We start from the raw sequence: 21,022 nt of genomic DNA, 5'->3' as shown, positions 1-21,022 counted from the left end.
AGCTCTGCCTTTTGGCACCAGCGTGCATAAAGTGGCACACCACGTGCAAGTTCATAGTACCATCATTAGGACAAGAAATCCTCCCTTAGTTTATCATTTCAAATTGAATCATCCCTACACTGAGAGCACAGGGCACCTGACCCTACTTTGCAATGTGAGTTTGTTGGTTGGTAGGGGTTTAAATATCCCTCACCAGCTGTAAAACTGTCTGCCATAAACATATTTCTGTAGTTGATACTCCCTGAAAATAGCTGGTGGGTGCAGACAATAGCAAAGGGCTGCTCCCATCCTTTCCCTGAGCACCACAGGCCGTCCATGGGTTACGCTCATCAGGGCTTTGACCCACGTCACTTTACTCTGAAAATCCACCAGCCACATGCCAACAGGCAACTAATGAAGGCTGTTGTTCTTCTGCATATGTGTCCATCGGATAATAGATTTGTACATATTTTATTAGGCTGCAGGACACAGCAGGCAGAACATTTTGAGCAAAAGAGAACGTACCAAGAATGCATTATGAGACGTTAGGTCAAGCACCGATACGAATTTCAACTACTTCAAAAGCGTTTTAATCACCACCCACAGACCAGATAGGCAGCTTTATTGCCCCAAGACAGGACAAAGACATGTGATGCTGGGTGTTTTGGACATAAGTATGACCACCACACCAGCAGGTGCTTGCACTGGTGGGACTGGGGAGAACAAGAAAGTCCCTCCAGAGCCACCTCCTGCCACCATGCAATGCCAGCAAACAGCTGTTCGCACCCAACCCCATCCTCACACGGTTGGGCCAGCCTATCTGAAAAGATGGTACCTCAAAGCAAGGGTTCTCCTATAAAATTGCAAACCTAAGTCACTAAAGTGATGGCTGAAATCTGTATTTAATCACACACCTCATTTTATCACTGAACTGCCAACTCCATTCGACCCAGTGAGAACCTCTGAGACCAGTGGTGATACTCAGACCCTTTTAGGACATTAGATTCTTAGAACAAGCTCAAAATTATGGAGTGTTTTGATTCAGGAATTTTCCATCTCTGATTATTATCTTTTCTTCACCCTTTTTAAGGGAAGAATAGCAGATGGCTTCATGTACTTCACACCTCTTAGAAGTCTCTTTTTCCAAAAATTCCTTGATATCCAGATTTTAGGAGAAACGTCACCATTTTACTGATCACACCAATCCCTGATCATTGTGCTTTCAGTTCTTTGGCCACATTTCCTGCCCTCACACGCTTCCTTCAGCAGCAGGTACCACCTGACAGCCCTCACTGTTACAGACACACCTGGAACTGCAGGCACATATGTCACCATTTTCTAAGCTTAGAGATTCAGCCTTAGGTCTTTAAATCACGGAGAAGTTAGCATTTTTCACAGAGAAAAACAGTGACAACATAATGGCTTGTATTTAAAACAAATAAACAAAGAGAACCTCAAAAAAAAAAAAATCCCCTGGGAAAACATACACAAAGCTAAAAAAAAGGTGGTTTTCATTGACTAATAACACATAATTGTATTAATTTCTGTAGATTCCACGGAAGAATGTTGCTTATTTATTTATTTACAGGAATCTTCTCTGTGGACTAGAAACAACAGAAGCTGAATGCTACAGAATTTACACCCAAGCAGTACACCAGAATTTAATTTTGTAACTGATAACTATCCAATATATTATGCATGCTTTGTTATGCCTTATAAATGCATTACAGTTACACAATTTATTCATTTTCAGTGTTTTTTCATAGAGTGCTTTGCTGCTAAGCTATGATTCTGGCACCTCAATCAGTCAAAATTTCATAATAGACTTTCACCCTTCAGAGCCCATCTTGCAGCTTTTCCTTCCCACCTTGCTAAAGCAGCCCCCTGCCGCGCACAGCATTCACGTTTGAGCAAATGGCAACTTTTACAGGCACCACATTTGGTCTGAAACCCGCAAAAACTAAGGAGGATTTTTTATCCCCCGTCTCTTCAGTAACTGTTGGATCAGACCCTAAACACAGATCATTGGTTTCTAATGCAAAACCAGGCAATAATTGCTCCTCTTGGGTGCTCACTCCCACCGTCACAAGGGACAAAGTCACAGCAATTATACCTTTGGTTCAACTCTGTCGTTTCCCAGCAGTACTGGCTGTGTGAGCAAACACCTCCACAGCAGCATCAGGACCACAGCAGCTCAACAGATATATATAGATATAGATGTACAACTTAGAGTCCTTGCAGACACCAGAGGAATAGCATCGCAAGGCCACCCTCAAACCTCGGTGTACCTCCCTAATCCTCACCTCACAACCTGGCTCTTGTCTCTCTACATTTTAACTCATTCATTTACTTCATTAATGAAAAATTACATAGAGACATTTTTCTTCTTTGACGACACAATATTCCTCAACCCTGGTCTGAAACATGGGTGTGAATATTTATAAGCAGCTTCCTATTGTCTTTCCAAAAATGTATAATTATGCTGCAGTTCGTCAGCATTTCATTAAATATATAACAGTAAGATTAAGCTTTCACTAGGCTATCTAGAAGCAGTTCAAATAGGGTGTAAATACATTGCTACACTGCACAAATATTTTATCAGCCTGCTCTCAGCTTTGTTCTGCAGTGAGGGATGGATTCAGCTCCAAACTTCAGTAATAAATAGCAGCAATGAGTCTCCCTAACCTACAAAAGATCGATTTTCCCTGTACAGGCTGGGAGGGGATCCTCAGTCACCTGCATTCATTTCAGCTCCCTGAATGTAAGCATTTCATGTTTTCATTAGTCTCATTAGCACTCATTAGTGTCAGCAGGTTGCTCTCAAATGACCCACTGCCTTTGCAGCGAGGTTATGTCAAACACCAATAAACTCACATGCAGAAAACTATAAACAAAGGTGGGTAGATTGATGCCTGCCTTAGGTGTGTGTTGCTGCACATGAATTCAAGAATTTCCAAGAAAAAACATAAGGCTCTGTCCTAGCACTCTGGAATGTCATAGAATACACTACGCACTCTTGGGGAGACAAGTTTATCATACATGGTTTACTTTATCATCTCACATCCTTTCTTTCTGCCACAGATATCTGCAAAAAACCTGTTTTGTCAAGGCTTGCTCTGCCTTTCGTTGTAGAAATCAAACTTCTAGATAGAGAACACAGTGAAGGTTCACTTATAATAGCAACTATGATCCATAACTGTCAAAGAAAAAAAGTCTAGCATTGGTCATGTCTGAGCTCAATGGAATGTGGAATAATTAAAAAAGCCAGCTATGCCTTTTGAGTACAGTATTAGCAAATGAGAACAGGGGTTGAGAGCCAGCTGCCAAGCACGGTTTGACTGACCTGGGAATTGCTGACATCTCTGGGAAGGAGTGCTACAACCCACTGGCCTCCAAGCTTGGCAGCTTCTGGTGTCTTCATTTTTTTCTTACTTTAAAACCTGAGACTTTGAAAAGATCTCACAAGGTGAACCATGGGGCCCAAAAGACATTCTGATTGCTTTCCACTGGCCTGGGCTCAGTGCTGCTGAGATCCCTGAGATCCACCCCATTCGGGAGATAATTATGCAACTTCTACAGTTCTCCTTAAAATCTGGATGGTTTTATCTGTGTACCTAGCTAACAGAACAGAGGATTTTACCTCTGAACAGCTGTACACACTTTATAGGTACTCAGAGGACTTGAGCAGTGTCATTTTTAATGCACTCATGGAAATGAAGGTGCACGTTCACCCACCGTGAAGGTGCCGCCCATGAGAAATCAGGGTTCTGCTTTAGTTTCAGATGCCGCTCAGCCATGCATCCAAGCAACATTTGTCTCCAAACGTGCAAAGGGAGAGACATGGAAGAATCACAAAGCTGCAATGTCTGACCCTCCTGGACTGAACAGCACTGCAGCCAAAAAAACACCTTTGCAAGGTGCAAGCTGTTTTGTGTGAAACCTGCCCTCTAACAGACCATCTCTATCCGTCTGAAAGTCATGCATGTGCTTAAAAATCTGGCAGCACACAGACTTCATATAATTTTAATGTTACTATTTATTATGGTAGTACCTAGGAAACCCAGGCTCAGTCCAAGATACCATCCTCCTAGCTGTACAAATGCAGCAAACTAGTCAGCCCCACACTGCTGCAGTGCAGTGTTGGAGCTCAACGGGTCAGTAAAGACAGAGGGGAATGTACAAGGGAACAAGGCAAAAACAACTCATCCTTTTAAGTAAATAAAATTACAAATGGAAAATTGCTATAGCAAGAAGATTATTTACCTGTAGTAATAGAGAAAGTCAGAAGCAGAGATGGGATTAAACAAGCTCTGGCAGTTTTGGATTCTCAGGCCATTAGCCATCGCCATCTCTATTAGTCATACTGTTACGAGGGAAGTATACAACATTCTTATGTCATTTTTTCCAATTTACCTAACAGTACGCCAACTGTTAGAAAATGGCAATGTAAGTGGTTTTTCACTAGTGAGTTTTCTCGTGCTGTCGAATTAGCACCCTTTTTGCTGATTTATGCAGATCTTAAATGGAAATTGTTCATGGATTCTTGGAGTCTAATCTGCCCTTTCATATTTTGTGGGTATATTTTAGTGCAGCCCACAGGGTTGCTCAGACACATATTACATTCTTAAAAATACCCTACTCTGGCTGCTGAAAAATCAAGAATTCTGGGTGGAAAAAAATATGAAAACCTTCAATTCTTTCTATACTTTCTACCAGTGAATTAATAAAACATCATTCAGAAACCTGGAGAACATTGCAAAGATCAGAAAGTCATAAAGAAAATAATTTAATATGATGATCTCTTTTTAATGTTTACTACAATTAAAAAATATTAAATTAACTCAGCAAGACTGGATCCGAGGCAATTAGGAGATATGAAACATCACTTGCCAGACTGATTGCACTGTGCTTGTATGTTAAACTGAAGGAATGTCAGTTTTCCCAGAGTTATGAGAGGTCTGTTATCAAAATCTGCAAAGTATTACACTGCATGAGCATTAGACTGATGCTTCAAAAATTAAGATGGAATTAAAGCAGGTAGTTCGATGGATTCCCTGTAGGAAACATCCTGTATTTCTCCTAGATAGCATTATTCAACCTGAAATCTTTTGTTTCGCATTTGTATTCTTTAACTTATCGCATTACTGCTTTACAACTCCCAGAGTAAATGGTATCTCGGGCTGTTTATGAAATACAGAACCCTCCATATGACACTTTCTTTCACTCCAGTTTTCCCATCCTCCTAGAAAGTGTATTCCCACCCCCGTAATTCATTCTGCACCCCATGACATCCCAATAAAGCAAGAGAAACTACATGTCTCATTCAATTTGCTAAGACTTTGTTTTACAAGGAATAGGTGAGCACAGGGTTACAGATTCCCCTATTCTAGTTTATATCAGGGTGAGGTGTGGGGTTTGTATCGAAAAAAAAATGACCTGGAGGATTTTACCTACTGCTGTGCTATGGCCATTGCCAAAAGACTCCATAAGTGCAAGAGTCTCTCACGGGGAGTTTGAACTTTCCTTTAATTTAATCCATTTAGAAAATGACTCACAATTTATTGAATAAAGTGGAGAAAATTGATATCTTTTCATTAAGCTGACAAAGTCTTTTTTTCACTGATGGCATCTGTGAAATGTGTTCTCTATTTAAATTTTATTTATATCAATCTTCTCTGGTGGAAACTAGATTAAAATGGAATGCTTTATACTTACAGTAAAAACTTTCCCATCCTGCAATGAGTGTCATACTAGTTTTGAAAACAAACTCTGTTTCTTATTCCTTGGAGTAACATGATACCTATGATCAGGAGGAAGCACAATCTAATATCTCTATTCCTTTGTATTTTATTTCTATATAAACAAAATGTGTGCACTTTATCACAGGCAAAAAGAGATAGCTGCTGTGGCTTTATAATGGCAAATGCAGAAGCAATCTTGGAACGTTTTAATACATAGCATGTTCCCTCTAAACTGTTGAAAAATGCATGATGATACTTTGCTCTGTTTTCATATTTCAGGGTCTTCCATAAACATGAATTAACGTTATATATTACTCTGTGAGTATTGTCATATTGTTCCGTTTTAAAATATAATGTCTTTATGCTTATTGCCATAAAGACATTATATTTAACAATGGGACAATATGCTAAAGCAATTTCCTAAACACAAATGCAGAAAAGTTAAAGGATAGCTCTATCTGCAAAAAAAGTCTTTGCATTTTATATATGCACTGGAGTAGCAAACATGGCACTAGCAAGCGCGTGCGAGCCTCTGGGCAGTGTGTGCACATTTTCCCCCAGACCACCCCCGGCCTGTGCCCTGTTCATCCCCTGTAACAGGGCCCTTCATCACCGCTTTGATCAGCTGAGGGATTTCAGTTCAATGCAAGAACCTGAAGACTGAGAAATGTGAGACACAACAAGTTTGAGAGTTCCAACAAGAGGTTTGAATCCAATGGATTGGATCAAAATTGGATCAATTTTTTTCCAACTCCTGCTTCATTCAAGAGGAAGATGATAGAATGGTTAGTGTTTCCATGTTGATTTGATCTCAGTTTAGGTGTAGATATGTGAGGGTATTCGGTGCATTTTTACTGTCCCATAATAGAATAATTTGTTATTGACATTCAAGGGGAAAACATCCACAGCCAGCTCTCTTCATACATCAAACCGTTGTGCTCCAGATGATGCACAAGGACAAGTCAAAAAGCGGTCACTACCCTTATGTGACCTACAAAGGCTCTTATGAACTTGGCAGGCTGAAGCCCAGTGAATTCAGTCTAAGCTGGAAGTTCCCTACAGCCACCTAAGGCTTTGGGCATTAGGTTTGGGAACAAATGCATTTTAAATTGCAATAGAATTGTGTAAACACTAGCATATATAAGCTATTTTCTTGCTCTTTCCCTATATTCAATCTGATCCCCAGATCTCTTATCTGTAGTTTATGTCTCTGTTTGGTACACACGATCAGCAAATGCCATTTCAACCAAATGCTTTTTTGTCTGTTAATCCATGCAGGCAAAATACATCAAAAGTTAAATATTTTGATCAAAAAATGTCTATAGCTTTTCCAACAAAGATATAAAAAAATACACTGTGAATTGGACTGGAAAAAAATATCAAGAATTTTCTGAAGAAAGTTGCTTTTCTCCCCAGCTCCATTAGTTATATGCTTAGAATTTAATATTCTTATAAAAGAGGCATTTTCTTGAAAAGAACTCAGATATAAGCAAACTCCTATTTACACTAGCAGGAGCTGAGGAACAAAACACCCAAAACAAAACACAAAGCTGGTGCAGTCAAGACTTTTATATCATATCCTTTTTTCTTTCCCCATGGCTGAGGATTATCTGTCTCAGTCAAATCAGCCTTGCATGAAGAAACTCCATGCTTCAAGTATTCCCCAGACAGCGAGAAGACCACAATGAAAACCACTCCAAAACGTTACAGGCATCTAATTTAGCATGATGTGAGCACTCGCAGCCCATGATACCTGGTGACTAATGGGAGTCTGTAATTCTCACCCAGAATTAGCAGTTCGGTTCACCAAGAAGCTCAGGTTCACCAGGATCTGGGGCATCTCGAATGCAAACAGCCCCGAGGGAAAGCATCTTCTCTTTAACAGTTCTCTCTCACACACACAACTGCTTCAGCACATCTCAGAGCAACATAACCTAAGTGTAGAGAAGCTTCCCCCACCCCCATACAGGTGCACCTCATCTCAAACACAGCAAACACTGATTCATTTTAAAGCTTTTTCCTGCCTCTTTGAACAGAGCTGGAGGTGTAAAACTTTGAGATTAAGTAGACCTCAAAGGATCAGCAGTGCCCAGGAAGGACAACTGGTCTTAAAGATTAAAAAGGCTCTTAATAGAAAAGAAAACCTATAAACACAAGACTCAAAGGAAATAATTTTCATTGGGCTCTGGATGCCCCTGGCACAGCATGGTGCTGAGGACTAGACCACAGTGAGTTTTGTAGTGCTTCAGATTTACAAAGAACTTTGCCTACTTACATATTAGAGACAAATAGGAGCGTTTAATCTGTAAAAGGCCTTAGTTTCCCCAATTATAAGAGGAGCCTTGTCTCCAGCACATCTGTGCTGTGTAGGGACAGGTGAGGGTACTCACTGGTGGTCCCTTGGGTGGGTTGCCTTGTGGTTGTAACTGCACTGTGATCACAGATTAAGAGACAGATAGATATCGCTGTATACAGAGATGTGTGTATATATACATAAGCACACTAAAACCTGCACGCTGTTACATGAATCAATTGGCATTAATGTTCAGCACTGATTTTGCATTTCAGTATTTTTCAAGGTCAAAATCCAAACACTTGGGCTGTATTTAACAGCATCAAGAAGTAGTTAGATCATTTTAATTGCTATGAGCAGCATTGCTTCTCCATGCTGCCTCTCAGTCTGTATTCATCTCGTATCGCCGGTTTACATTGTGAACTCCCTAGGCCAGGGCATTCAGGTTTGTGGTTTTGTACCTAGCACCACAGGATCCTTCTCCATGGTTATTTCATGCTACAGCACTGCTACTAGTAAATAATTATGATCATCGCTTTTGATTCCATATCAGAAGATTCTTCTCACATATTCTGAGGATGCGCTGCTGTGATGATTGCTGTGAAGGCCAGTATTTAGCAGGATATGCTTTTTCGGTTTGCTCCCTGCCCAATCTATTATTAGAGCACAGATTCAGCCCTCGTGCCTTTTCATGCATAGTAAAGAGAGGTATCTCTTTTCTCCACCGTTAACAGCATTAATGATAGCCTTCTGAAAATTATGTGTGAATAGCATCATTAAATTGCCTTGCAAGAACAGGTGTAAAGGCTTTTGTGTGTTGTACATATGGAGAAATTATATATTACATTATGAAAATGAGGTATAAACTGTGAGGAGAAATAGGAAAGGCAACACAGAGCTACATGATCATTGTATGGCCGTTCCAACTGAACTATTCTATTCTGCTCTACTCTATCCTAAGCCTAGCTTACTTGCTCCAGCTTACTCTTCTTCCAGACCAAAGGAGCTTTCAAACCCAAGGTATTTTTCCCTGTGTTTCAAGTAAACTCAGCAGGTGAAAACCATGTCCCAGTCGGGAGAGTTATTCAGCAAGTCTGCTGGCACAATCCCATACCAAGGTAAGGCCTGTCCTAGAGGTACTGGCTTGGACTCCTGAGTTGCAGTACCTTCCCCATTACCGTTAATTAGCTGACTCAGAAATATTGCTTCTCATTCTGGGTTATTTTGCACTAAACTGGGCTATACTTGGCTGCACTCCAGCATGGCTCACCGTATGCCATGCAGATCAACCGTGCGCCTCAACAAGTGGCAGGGGCTGGTTTGTTCAGCTTATCTGAGGAGCAAAGACCTCACCTTTCCAAAGGAAGTTTAATTGCACTTTAAAGGAAATAATAGTGACATTTAATGTACGTATACTTGACCTTCTTTCCAGGATTTCCCACTCTGTAATTAAGAATTTTTATTTCCCCGAGTTTACTACCAGCTTTATGTGAAAGACAGCTTCCTTGCTGGGCACATGACATACTTCTGTGTTCATTTAAACAATATAAATTATTTCTCTCTCTTACATTCTTACCTAAAGAATATAGTATTTGGCTTAATTTGGGAGTAATTGTGTGTAACTACGTTTCCCATTTGGAAATACACATTTATAGTATGACATACCTGCATGCTTGCGTCTCTGCACGTTGTTTGTTAGTCTGCAGCAGAGGAAGCTGGATCAGAAAGTCAGGGGAGCACTAAGGAGAAGAGGTAATTACGTGAGGCTGCCAGAAGACTTCAAAGTGGCTGAGGACTGACCGTCTTGGCAGTGGTTTGTTTTTGCTATACCACACTGGCAAACAAAATGCAAAATTGGAACAGTCCTATGAAAACATGGTTTTCCTTTCAGGGCTAGATCAAAAGGGGAACCATTTCTAGTAAATTAGGTTTGGAGCAATAGTCAGGTGCTTAGGCGGGACAACAGCAGCTCTGGTAAGATAGTGTGATGGGTATAACTGTGTAGATAATGCTGATGACAGGTAACTTTGAAACCATAGTCCCCTAGCACCCGCCTCTCCTCACCCAAAAGCAAGAATACAGTTCACGTGTTACTGAAAATGCCAGAGTCCCTCCTTTGTCCTTTGTTGAGTCTCCCTTCTCCAGCCTCCTGCTCTCTGTGCCACACAGAGCCTCCTCTTGCATGATGAATGGAATAGTGATGCATACTTTTTAGTCTAGGATTATCTAGTATGCGGGTTCAGTGTGTTTATTTCTGAGTGGTTTGTCATATGTTAGAGATGAGAGAAAAAGGGACTTCTAGCTTCATCTACATAGCTGTGAAGTGAGGGGATGGGCGTTAATAGCAGCTGCAGATGGGTCTTTGGGTGTTTCCTTAGGATTTTGTGAGCATAAACAGATTACAACTAGATAGAAAATACATCAATACTTTAATTATAAACTCTGAAATATCCTTAAATCAATGCATGCACAACAGGGCATTTTCCAGATCTAAGGTAGTCTGCTGCTCCAAAGGTCTATTATAGGCTCGAAGTAGCTGTGTGGGGTGATATGAATGGGTTAAGCATCTCTGAGTGAGCGTGCATGAAGCTTTGAGAGTGAGGCTTCATGAGTGCAACCATGAAATTAATTCTTGCCAAGGAAAACAAACTACAGACAGAGCCACTCATGCACCAGCTAGTCACAGTTTGCAAGGTTAGCTAAAGTTTATCAAAATCCCCAGACAAAAAATGTCATTAAGATACAGTTAAGGTTATAGACAGATACCAATTCCCAGGCAAGAAACTTCATTAAGGTACACTCAAGGTTGTAAACATATGTGCCAATTAAATTCAAACAACAAGATCCAAACACTGTCATTATTTACGACATTAAATATTTGGAAACTTAAAGTTACTGTTAGAGATAATGTGGTTTCCATAAAATTCATAATCATGTTTCAACAAACTGAACTTCTGCTGCTGTTCAGCACAACGTTACCTTCTATTTCTAGTCGTGATGCTCCCTGCCATGGGATACTGTCAAAGCTAAAAGTCTACAATGGGCTCAAAAAATTCTGCAAAGATTTGTGGAAGAAAAAGCCAGCTGTAGGCATGGAAAGCAAAACAGACAGTGTTTATTCTGGAGCACCCTGAGCCACAAGTCCTGAAGACCTGGAGAATATTCTGAGGAAAATCTCTTTCAGCTTGCCTTGGTCTTATATATGTCCGTAAAGATCAGATGGGCCACTGGGACAGACGGGCTGTTAGGGTGGGGGGGCCTTCGGTCTAAGCCAGGGCTGCTGCCACCGCAGCGTTCCCCACAGTCACAGCGTGACAGCAGACTAAATCCCGTGTATAAAGAAGCTACGGCAAGCAATGCACTGTCTTGGAGAATATAGGATGCAAAACAAGTAATTAAATGTGATCTCCTTGCAACTGAATTTCAACTGAAGCAGGGACACTCTGCCTCTTAAATGCAGTGTTAGACCCCTGAGATATTATTTAATTAGATTTTTCATTATAACATAGTTGTGAACGTTGTCTTTCCTCTTTTAGCTTCAATAGTGATCGGGAAATGGTGGTGTGAGATGGAGCCCTGCCTAGAAGGAGAGGAATGTAAGACATTGCCTGATAATTCTGGATGGATGTGTGCGACTGGCAATAAAATCAAGACCACCAGAGTAAGTTGTCTTTCTGCCTATACCCAGGAGGTCCTAATAGGAACGGGGGTCGCTAATGATTGCTTGCCCATAGCTTTTCCATCATCATGTCTGCTGTAAAAGTCTTATAGCTCACTGCATACCTCCCCAGCCATCCAAAGCCTCTGGCTATAATTTTGTGAAAATTCAGATGGATTCAGGCTGGTCACCTGGGTCCAGGCTTGGAGCTGCTGGATCGCCAGGTCACTTTCTTATAGACGTGGTCACCTCAGAAAAAAACCCTAGTGCACATCACTGAGCTTGTTTCTGGAGGCTAAAGGGAAGAATACTAGATCGAAGGGAACTGCTGGATCCCAAATCCGTTCCTGGGCTGTTCCAGGCCACATCTGTATTAACAGCTGTAGATGTGCTTTGTAGCATGAAATGGTGCTGAGGACTCAACTCACTATCTGCATTTCAGGTCTTACTTCAGAGCAGCTCTAGCCCTGTGCACCCATTAGTAACATACTCTTGAGATACTGAAGATTCAGGTAACCCAGGCCAACAAGTGATGACAGCTTTCACCATGCACGGCTAGGAAAAGGTGGAGATGCGGCTGCAAATAGAGAAAGTGTGAATGAGCTGGCTAAACTCTCATTATGAGATTCGCTTTGGGGGGGGGAAAAAGTGTTTTTCAAAAACAGAGTCTAGCTTTTATTTTTGCATTGTGCAAGTGTTTCACAACATCTGCTTAAAACTGCCACCTATACCTGTATTCAACAATTTTGATTATTTTCATACCATGATAATTTTTTTTTCTGAGAAAAATGACATAGTTGTCAACTCGAGATATTTTTTTTATAAATTAATAACTTTTGTTTTTCAGTGAAGTGGAAAATAACTTTTGAAACCTGCTAAATGAAAAAAAATGCAGCGATTTTTCAAGACATTTTTCCCTGTTCATTAAGAAATTCTACATACTCATACCCAGCTACTAATTCACAGGAATGTGAAGCTTAAAGCCAGAATTCCCTGACTTCTTCCTTTTGCTACGATCCTACCTCTAGTCATTTTTCATGTCTTCTAGGCCTTTTGTTGAAGGAGGAGATTTTACCCCAGCTGATCCCCATGCCCTCTCAAGTCTTTTCTTTCCCTCCATATGATTTACCCCAGGATGAGTGATCTGTTTTGCAACCCTAGTTTCTTGAACGGTACCTTCTGGCATGGCTAATCTCTCCACCACATCGCAGCACTATAATTTAGGAAGTTTTCCTTGCAGAAGGCAGTAAGTGGCCCCTGAAAGCAGGATGCGTATCAGCTCTTCATCATCTCACAAAGCAAAACAGAAAGCATGGAGGGAACTGTGATTCCTTGACTCAATTTCTTCCTGCAGTACTTTTGTTGCTGCAAACCACTCTATGCTCACAACTGATCTATCCACACTGAAACACCACTGGAAGATGGTGCCCTAATGTATGTGCCTTGCAGTGCAATTAAACAAAAAAACAAACTTACTACATGTCCTTTTCAGGGAGGCAATGTTTTCCTCATTGAATTGGGAAATTAAAATGGAAGAAAGTGATATTAAAGAAGTAATAAGGAACACGGGGAAATATGTTATACTTTTGTTAAATTACAATAACTCAGTACTTCTGCAGTCTGTCTGCAAATTATATAATTTAGGAATTGCATTTGTTTTTTTTCTGTGAAATTGTCCTGCTCTTAACTCCCCCAACCCTCATCACATAAACTACTTTTAGGCGATAGCCTGCATCTAGAAGTGATTGCTAGAAATTTAGCAGCTTCATTAATATGCAGATGTGTGGTCCAATCTATTCAGTATGCATTATTGTATTTCATTTAAATTAAATACTTACAGAGTGAGTGCTCATAACTGAAAAAATATTTCTTCATTTACCCACAGGAGTTATTTTAATTAGCTTGTGAGGGGAGTACCTTATGGTGCTGCTTCCAGTAGACTTTTGCTTTGTTGCTTTAAAATATCATTACAGAATGCAATTGACAAAGGCAACATGACATGATGTGCTTAGCAACTGCCTCTTGCATTTTTTAAGGAAAATTCTACTCTATAATCCCTGAAACTTTGCTTGAATCTGTACTGCTGCATCAAGTCTAGCAACATAAATATAAAATAATGGAAGCAATCAGATCCTGAAACAGGCATTTTTCTCTTTGTTTTGTCATTTCAGATGGCATCAGGGAAAGAGATTACCCTATAATCTGTACTGACCCCAGTCCAGGCTGCAAGATTGGGCCATGTGTGTCTAATCTGTGTAGTTAAGGAAGTTAAGAAAGAAGAAGAAACAAGACAAATCAGTCAACATCCCAGATATATCTGTGGTGATCAGCCAAAAAGCTAGAGCAAGTTACCATAGGCTGTACATTGTAAACGGTTTTAATGAAGGCTTTTCCTTACACTAGAAACATTTACATTAGGCGGCTGCTGCCTGACAAGGAAAACATTTGCATTTGACTTGCAGGATTAAAATACCTATTAGTATATTCTTCAAGAGCCGCACTAAATCACATATACGCATGTGTGTATGTGTGTATGTATATGAATACATGTATATACACAATATACGTAATTTTACAGTGTAGTGTATTACTTCATCTTTGGTTCTCAGATATGATTAATACTGATTAATGTCAGAAGAAGGTGGACAACAGACCCTGTGAAGGCTTTGCCAGCACATCCTCCATTCCTTCCCTTTCATGCATTGATTCCTGTGTTTAGTCCTTTAGCGTAGCTCTCTAATTAAGTTGTTAATGCCAAAGATATAAAGCTCATGGCCTCTGTAAATCAATTTCTTTTCTACTGATGGTCAGAGCAGGTGACAAACACTGGGAAAAAATCAGGTTGTAATTCAGTTTTGGAGCAGTTTCAATGCTTTTTTGATCCCTATTCACTCCTTCTTTTTTGTTAAGAACATAAGCTTCAATGCTTTCCTTAAAAATTTGGGGCTCTTGGAGCTGTACTAGGACCTGGCTGGAGATCACATCACTACACTTCAGCAGAGCAGCCAGCACCTGGGAACATGCAAGAGCACAGTCTCCGTCTGGATGCTGGGAGACGATGCCCACAAGGGCACATAAATGCCTGTAAGAACCAGAGCTTCTAAAAAACATGGAAACATGGTTCTTCATGCATCCCAAATTTTGCCACTTCCCATCTGAGCAAGTGAGTCACTCACAAGTTCTGGACATTGGATTGGTGTCCACACAGGACTTTCTGCACAGTGCTCTTCCCCGAGGCTCTCAGCCTGGGCTCCTGTGCATGCTGCACTGCAAAATGCCCTTTGTGTGTACTCCACGCGAACAACACCTGGCATTCATGTACTAGCCCTCTAAATATTTCAACAAGCTGTTTTTCTACTGCAGTGTGGAGAAATTAAATATTATATATATATATAATATATGTATATATATTTTTATATGTATATATAAATAAATAATGGAAATTAAAGCATTGAGCCATCGGGGGCTGGCAGAGCAGCTCAGCCTGAAGCACCTCTCCAGCTTCACAGCCTGCACCCTCCATCAGGGCCACCCACCCCCCAGTTTGCCGAGTAACACTTGGCTTACCGTACCTTCTGCCACCAGACACACACAGGCCATCTCACGGCACCCCGTGGGACCCGAGCATCACAGTTCTTACCAGCCACTGCTCATCTCAAGCTGCAGCAAATGACATCTGAGGTGTCCACGGCCCCTCAGTCGCTTGCCATTCCCTGCTCCTACACCAACCACAGAAAGTATTGAGGCAGTGTACAAATGAGAAAGGGTGATATTCATCCCCGAGAGAGAAAACCCAGCAGGGTCACTTGTCAGTGGAAAACCAGGAGAGCAGAAAATGGGAACTGGGGGAAGGAAGGAAATGGTAAATGAACCCAGAGTTTTATTTCCTTTTTTTAAACTGTCCAACTGGGTTAATATGTCAGATGATTTCCAGATTAAGTTTTTCTTTAGAGCAGTGAAGAAACCCCTCTATTTTTATAATAACAGTCTCTGTAATTAAGAGGTCAGTTCAAAGCAGTAGAGCACAACATAGCAAATACCTCCTGCTATAAGACCTACTGCTGCATTTCATCACATCACCTAGTGCTTAGTTAATAATTTGTAGCACTGATTTAATGCCTGAACCTGCCCGTATTCAAGTCAATTTGAGTTTCATTGCTGACCTAGTCATCTAGCAAAGGGTTGGACCCCTTGTGCCATTCATCTGTGTGTATCAGTGTGGGGAAGAAACAAAAGCCTCTCCTCGAGAGAGCTATTTTTGCTTCTGGTCAGTCATTCTTATTCCAGCATCCTAAAAAAAAACAAACCTCTGGGCGGTGGTGTTTCCTCTTCAAGCCATTAGCGCGCTCACTCAGATCAATTGTGGTGTTAGTCATAAAGAGCAATGGTGTTTACGGTCTGTTGCAGGCCGTGTTATCTCACCCGAGGTGAGTAGATGAAGTCAGTCAGACTTGCCAGTCTGGTATATAGCTGGTCACTCCTATCCTGCCCCCTTTGGGTACGTGGGTTGATGGGGATCCAAATGAACCTGTCAGATGGATCCATCTGCCTGTCCTTGTCCAGCAGAAGCTACCAGCATCGCTCTGAGAAGGGGAGGGTGGGGGGCTGGGGCGAGCATGGCCCCACACCCAAGGTTGTCCTGGCATCTCCTGCGCTGCCGGCCCGGGTGAGCGATGCACATCCAGGATCTCCCAAGGCACAGGCAGGAGGTCGCTCAGCACCTGCCTCTTGCATATCTGTCAATCTGTGCAGTCCCAAGAGAAAAGAACCCTCCCAAAATACTGCGGTTTAAACTCAGCGATATCCTGAGCAAGGCAAAGCGCCGCAAAGCCTGGGTCTTTCTTTCCTGTCAGAACATATTTTGTATAACTGACTCTTTCGCACTTTCTTATGGCAGATCCACCCGAGGACCTAACAGAGCGCCGCCTGCACGGAGACAGTGAAAGCCCTGCTGATTTGTGAGGACAAAGTCTTGAAAGTTTAAAACCATCTCAGCATTTACAAGCCAAATGGATTTCTTATTTGCACTTTGACTGTTTACCAGATAACAACAGTGGCTTTACTGTGTAAAAGAAAGCATTCAGTGGAAACAATGCCCCTGATTTTTGACAGCTGAAAATAAAAATGAAGAAAATGGTTCCTTTGGTAAAGTTTCCAAGATTGCGAAATACAAACAACAGTATAAGTTTGGATCTACAATTTACTTTATACCAGTTAAAGTATATATATAGAAATATATATATATTAATATATGATATTTTGAAATAAAAGCCTCAGTCTTCAAGAAATTGAATAGTACCACACTTTGCTGCAGCTGCTGTAATTTTTTATTTTTTTTTTCTTTTTTTGTAATGGTCTGGAAGATCCCTACCTGTTTCTGAGAGAAATGTGGCAGTGAAGAGGCAAAGCAAACCTGCTGCGGTACAAGGATGCCTAAGAGCTACACGAATCCTACTGATGTGGCATCCAGAGCTTCCTGTTCCCTTCGGCAGAATTTCGAGGGCATTTGTTGTTCCACTTTGTGTTCTGGAGGCTTTTCCCCTTGTGCAATACTAGCATGCTGGCTTTGCTTCATTAACCATACTTGATTGATATATAACAATGATAATTCTATCCTCTTCCAAGAAAATATTTTTAGAGCTGTTAGATATTCTATGAAGAAGAGATGGACAACTACTGAGTGAAGTACAGTATGTATTAAAAGTTTATTTGGCAGAGTTTGGTAGACTGTGAGCTCCCTTCTTATTAAAGATGTACTGTACGTACAATGTCTTCAGACTTTGTATAGCTCGTAGAGACTACAGTAAAAACCCAGTAACCAACTCCAAAGCTTTGCATCGTTGGCTCACTAATTCTTTGAAACAACGACAAAGCTATTTCTTTCCAGACTAACATGCGAGAGGGATTTTACATATGGTTTGGGTTTTTATGAGCCCATTTGCAATTGGTGAACGAGCATTTCAGCTTAAGTGAATTCCCCTGTGGACATCTCGAGTGCTCAGGCACACCCGCACGCAAGGGGCTGCCTGGCTGTGTGCTCTTATCCCACAGCACATGTGGGAGAACAACCTAAATTTAAGTTTCCCTTGTCACAGGCCAGGCTAACTCTCCCAGGGAGCATTTGCCACCAGCTACAAGCATACACATGGGCAATTCCATGGCCCAGCAAACGTACACCAGTTTGTGGTAAGCAGACTGTGTCTGAGCCCTGCTTTTGTTTCAGGAACAGTTGCTTTCAGTTTAATTTTAACCTGTTTCTTACTAAGGTGAATTCAGCTGAGATGAGATGCTCTTCAGCAAGGATGCATCCACAGAGACATTAATCTACTCGCTGCGAGCGGTTTGAGTTCACGTTCCTAGCTAAGCTGTTGCTGTTCACCGTGCAGCCTGGCCCCTGCATTGCTGAAGAAAGATCAGATCTGAGGGCTGAAATTTGTAAGCCTAGTTCATGTTCCCAGGCACTTTTGTGAGCAGTCCAATTAGTTCCATGGGGTTTATTCATGTGGAAAGTATCTTGCTGTCATGTGTGAGTCTGGGCAATCTACCCTTCAGTACGCCTAATTCTACCAAATTAAAGAGGAACAGGGAATGGTAAAACTTGTTCTATCCAGTCCAGCTTCTTTTCTTTAATATTTCCAGTTTCCTTTCAGCCTGCTTACCTGTCTCTCACAGGACCCCTTTGGCCATGCTGATCACTTTTAATCCAATGCACTTCCCGACCTTGAGTTGGTCAAAATTCCCCCACTAACTTTCTTTCTCCTCCTTCAGGGCAACCACTTCAATCCCTGATGCTTCAAGAGGCAGAAATTTTTCACTGTAATTACATTGGATATTAAAGTAGCTACATGACGTGTCACGCCATACTCCATGCCAGCTTTCCGTGCTGGTCCTTGCTTGATGCTCCCAGTGGAAATGGTTATGCTGTTTCCAAGTATTTCCATTATTGCCCTTTCATATATGTCCTTTCAGAGAGATAGGAGAGTGGAAAGTGTCCAGGGAAGAAACTTGTTTTCTCCTGTGCACAGAAAGGCTACACAGATCCATGAGCCTCACCTCCAGTTGTAGGTCCTCGCACATGGAGACCAGCTTCACTGGTGGCCCAACTGGACAGGCCACATGTTCTCTGGCCACAGCCACCTGCCTGAACCACAGAAGATACCTGGACCCTAGTCTGTGGTTTAGATATGGTCTGCCATAGTGATGTGTCCCCAGCCCCGTCATTTGACTTCAGAGGGGACCACTCCCTGCCTGGTTACCCACAGATAGGTGTGCTCCTAAAATGAGCTCATCAGACCAACTCCAGGTTCACCTGCCCCAAGAGAGGAGAACCTCCTCCAAAAGAAATCCATAGCACTTCTTAATTTTACTAGAACAACAGTTTAAAAACCCAGGACCCTCTAGAGCTAGGAAGCCCTTGGTGTACTAGCAGATAGACCCTGCCACCAGGGGGTAAGTTGATTAAAAGCCGGGATATGTTATCATCCCTTTACCAGTAGGAACTGAGGCACACAAAGCCACAATCACATTGGAGGGTTATGGAAAATCGAACAGAAATTGAACTTTGGTTTTCTTATGCCCAGTCTACTGATACTTTATAAGGTGACATACACAGAGAAAACTAACACGTGGCCTCTTGTACCCGTAATCAAAGCCCAAGATATCACCATTGAGAGGTATTTACCCCAGAGCGGTGTATCTGACGTGGCTCATTCTGTGAGTAGCTAACAATGTTTATGCCTGTGTCTATGAAATATGCCTGTTCAGATTGGGAAATATTAGCCTTGCTCAAATATAAGAAGGAAATGTTGTCATTACCACAGCAAAGTTTCTTAGAGATGTTTATGAATTTTTCTTTGCCAGTAGGCAGCCTCAAATATCACCACACCAAATTCAGTAAACATCTGCGTCTCTTTGAAGTTGCTGCAAAATCTGCTCATGAAGTGTGGCGCTGAGAAATTGCTGTTTTAATTAAAATGTTTTAGAGGGGAATTAAGGCCTTTGCAAAAATAATGACTAATAAAACGCGAAGTCAAATTAATAGCTGGATGCAGCTAACCTTCATTGTTTCAGTGAACCAAACTGAAAACAATAATAAAAAATTCAACCAACCTGGAGTCACAATGATCGTGTCTTTCAGTGATACGCACAGTACCGCAGTGTGCAGCTGGAAGATGTCAGAGCAGCTTACCCTGGCCAATGGAAACCCAATGCACTTCGGTGGTGGAGTGAAGGGGTCCCACATCCTGATGAGAAAGTGACAGTCGTGCCATTCTTTGCATAATGTTAAAAGGTATTTACATCAACAGAAGAGAAAGTTAAAGTTCCTGCAATCTGGCAGAATTCTAGACAGAGACACGTCAGGGAAAAAAGAAAAATATTTGTAAATGCATAGAAGATAAACTTAGATTTATGTCAGTGTTTCTTCTTCAGACGTGTGAAACCAAGTTATGTAAATTTAAAATGTACAAGTTGGAGAAAATGCTAAAAAAAAACCTAAACAAAAAAGCAGCTATCATCTTGATTCAGAACATCTAGATGATATGCTTCTGTCCAAAAATCTCTGGCAATAAAGAGCTCAGTGTGGTATGACTTGATACTGCTTTGAATATGCTACGTGCTATATTTGAAGAAAAAAAGCCTTGGAGAAAGTTCACTCCTGTGACCAACAATTACAAACATGACGTGCACCCCGACTTGGCAGTACACAGAGAAAGGACCATGAAAGAGTACTGACAGCGATATAGTTTATGATGAGTGATGCTCTTATCAGACCTATTGATCAGACCATTAGCAGAGTCTGAAGATACTTTCAGTGGTGTATTGCTTGTATATTTTCCTATTATAAAATGATCAGTTATGCTCCTAACTCTCCTCATTTGCCACTTTTTTGTTTCACTGTATGGTCCAGATATAATTAAAGTTCATAGAGAAGTTGTGGAGAAGATAAACATACCTTGGCTTTGAAAGCACATCCATCTCATCTGAAGGTGGCAGTCCTTGTTTCTTCTTCAGTGGCAGGATGAATATTGTGGCCTAAAATGAGCTTCTCTTTTATCGATACCTCGGTCACATCCCAGTAAGCAGGGTTTAGAGCTTGCCTGACAAAAAAATGGGTCATGCTTCTTTGCTTGGTATTGTATTTTTTGTCAGAGAAAAATAGAAACACATTCCACAAATAATCTTTCAGGTAGACAGAAGGAGATGTGTGTACAGGGCAGTTGGTTTAAGGCTGTCAACACTTTTTCTAGTTCACCGGTTTGAATTCAGATCATAGGCCTGACACGTATTTATGGTTTCTTCTCTGAAATGCTCACACAGTCAAAACACTTAACTTCACAAATATTTATACTT

General features: G+C 41.3%; 1 protein-coding gene across 1 annotated transcript in view; it reads left to right on the top strand.

Annotated features, from left to right (window-relative positions):
• TAFA1 (TAFA chemokine like family member 1) overlaps nt 1-17,439 on the top strand; it is a 231,635-nt gene extending 214,196 nt beyond the window's left edge. The window contains exons 4-5 of the mRNA XM_040593672.1: nt 11,550-11,674; nt 16,569-17,439. Of these exons, the coding sequence (XP_040449606.1) occupies nt 11,550-11,674; nt 16,569-16,586 (143 nt within the window). The 3' untranslated portion in view covers nt 16,587-17,439. The remainder of the gene's footprint in view (nt 1-11,549; nt 11,675-16,568) is intronic.
• The last annotated feature ends 3,583 nt before the right edge of the window (nt 17,440-21,022 follow it).

The sequence above is a fragment of the Falco naumanni genome, chromosome 4 (assembly GCF_017639655.2).
Source record: "Falco naumanni isolate bFalNau1 chromosome 4, bFalNau1.pat, whole genome shotgun sequence".
In the NCBI taxonomy this organism is placed as follows: Eukaryota; Metazoa; Chordata; class Aves; order Falconiformes; family Falconidae; genus Falco; species Falco naumanni.
This window is presented reverse-complemented; position numbering and strand designations above follow the sequence as displayed.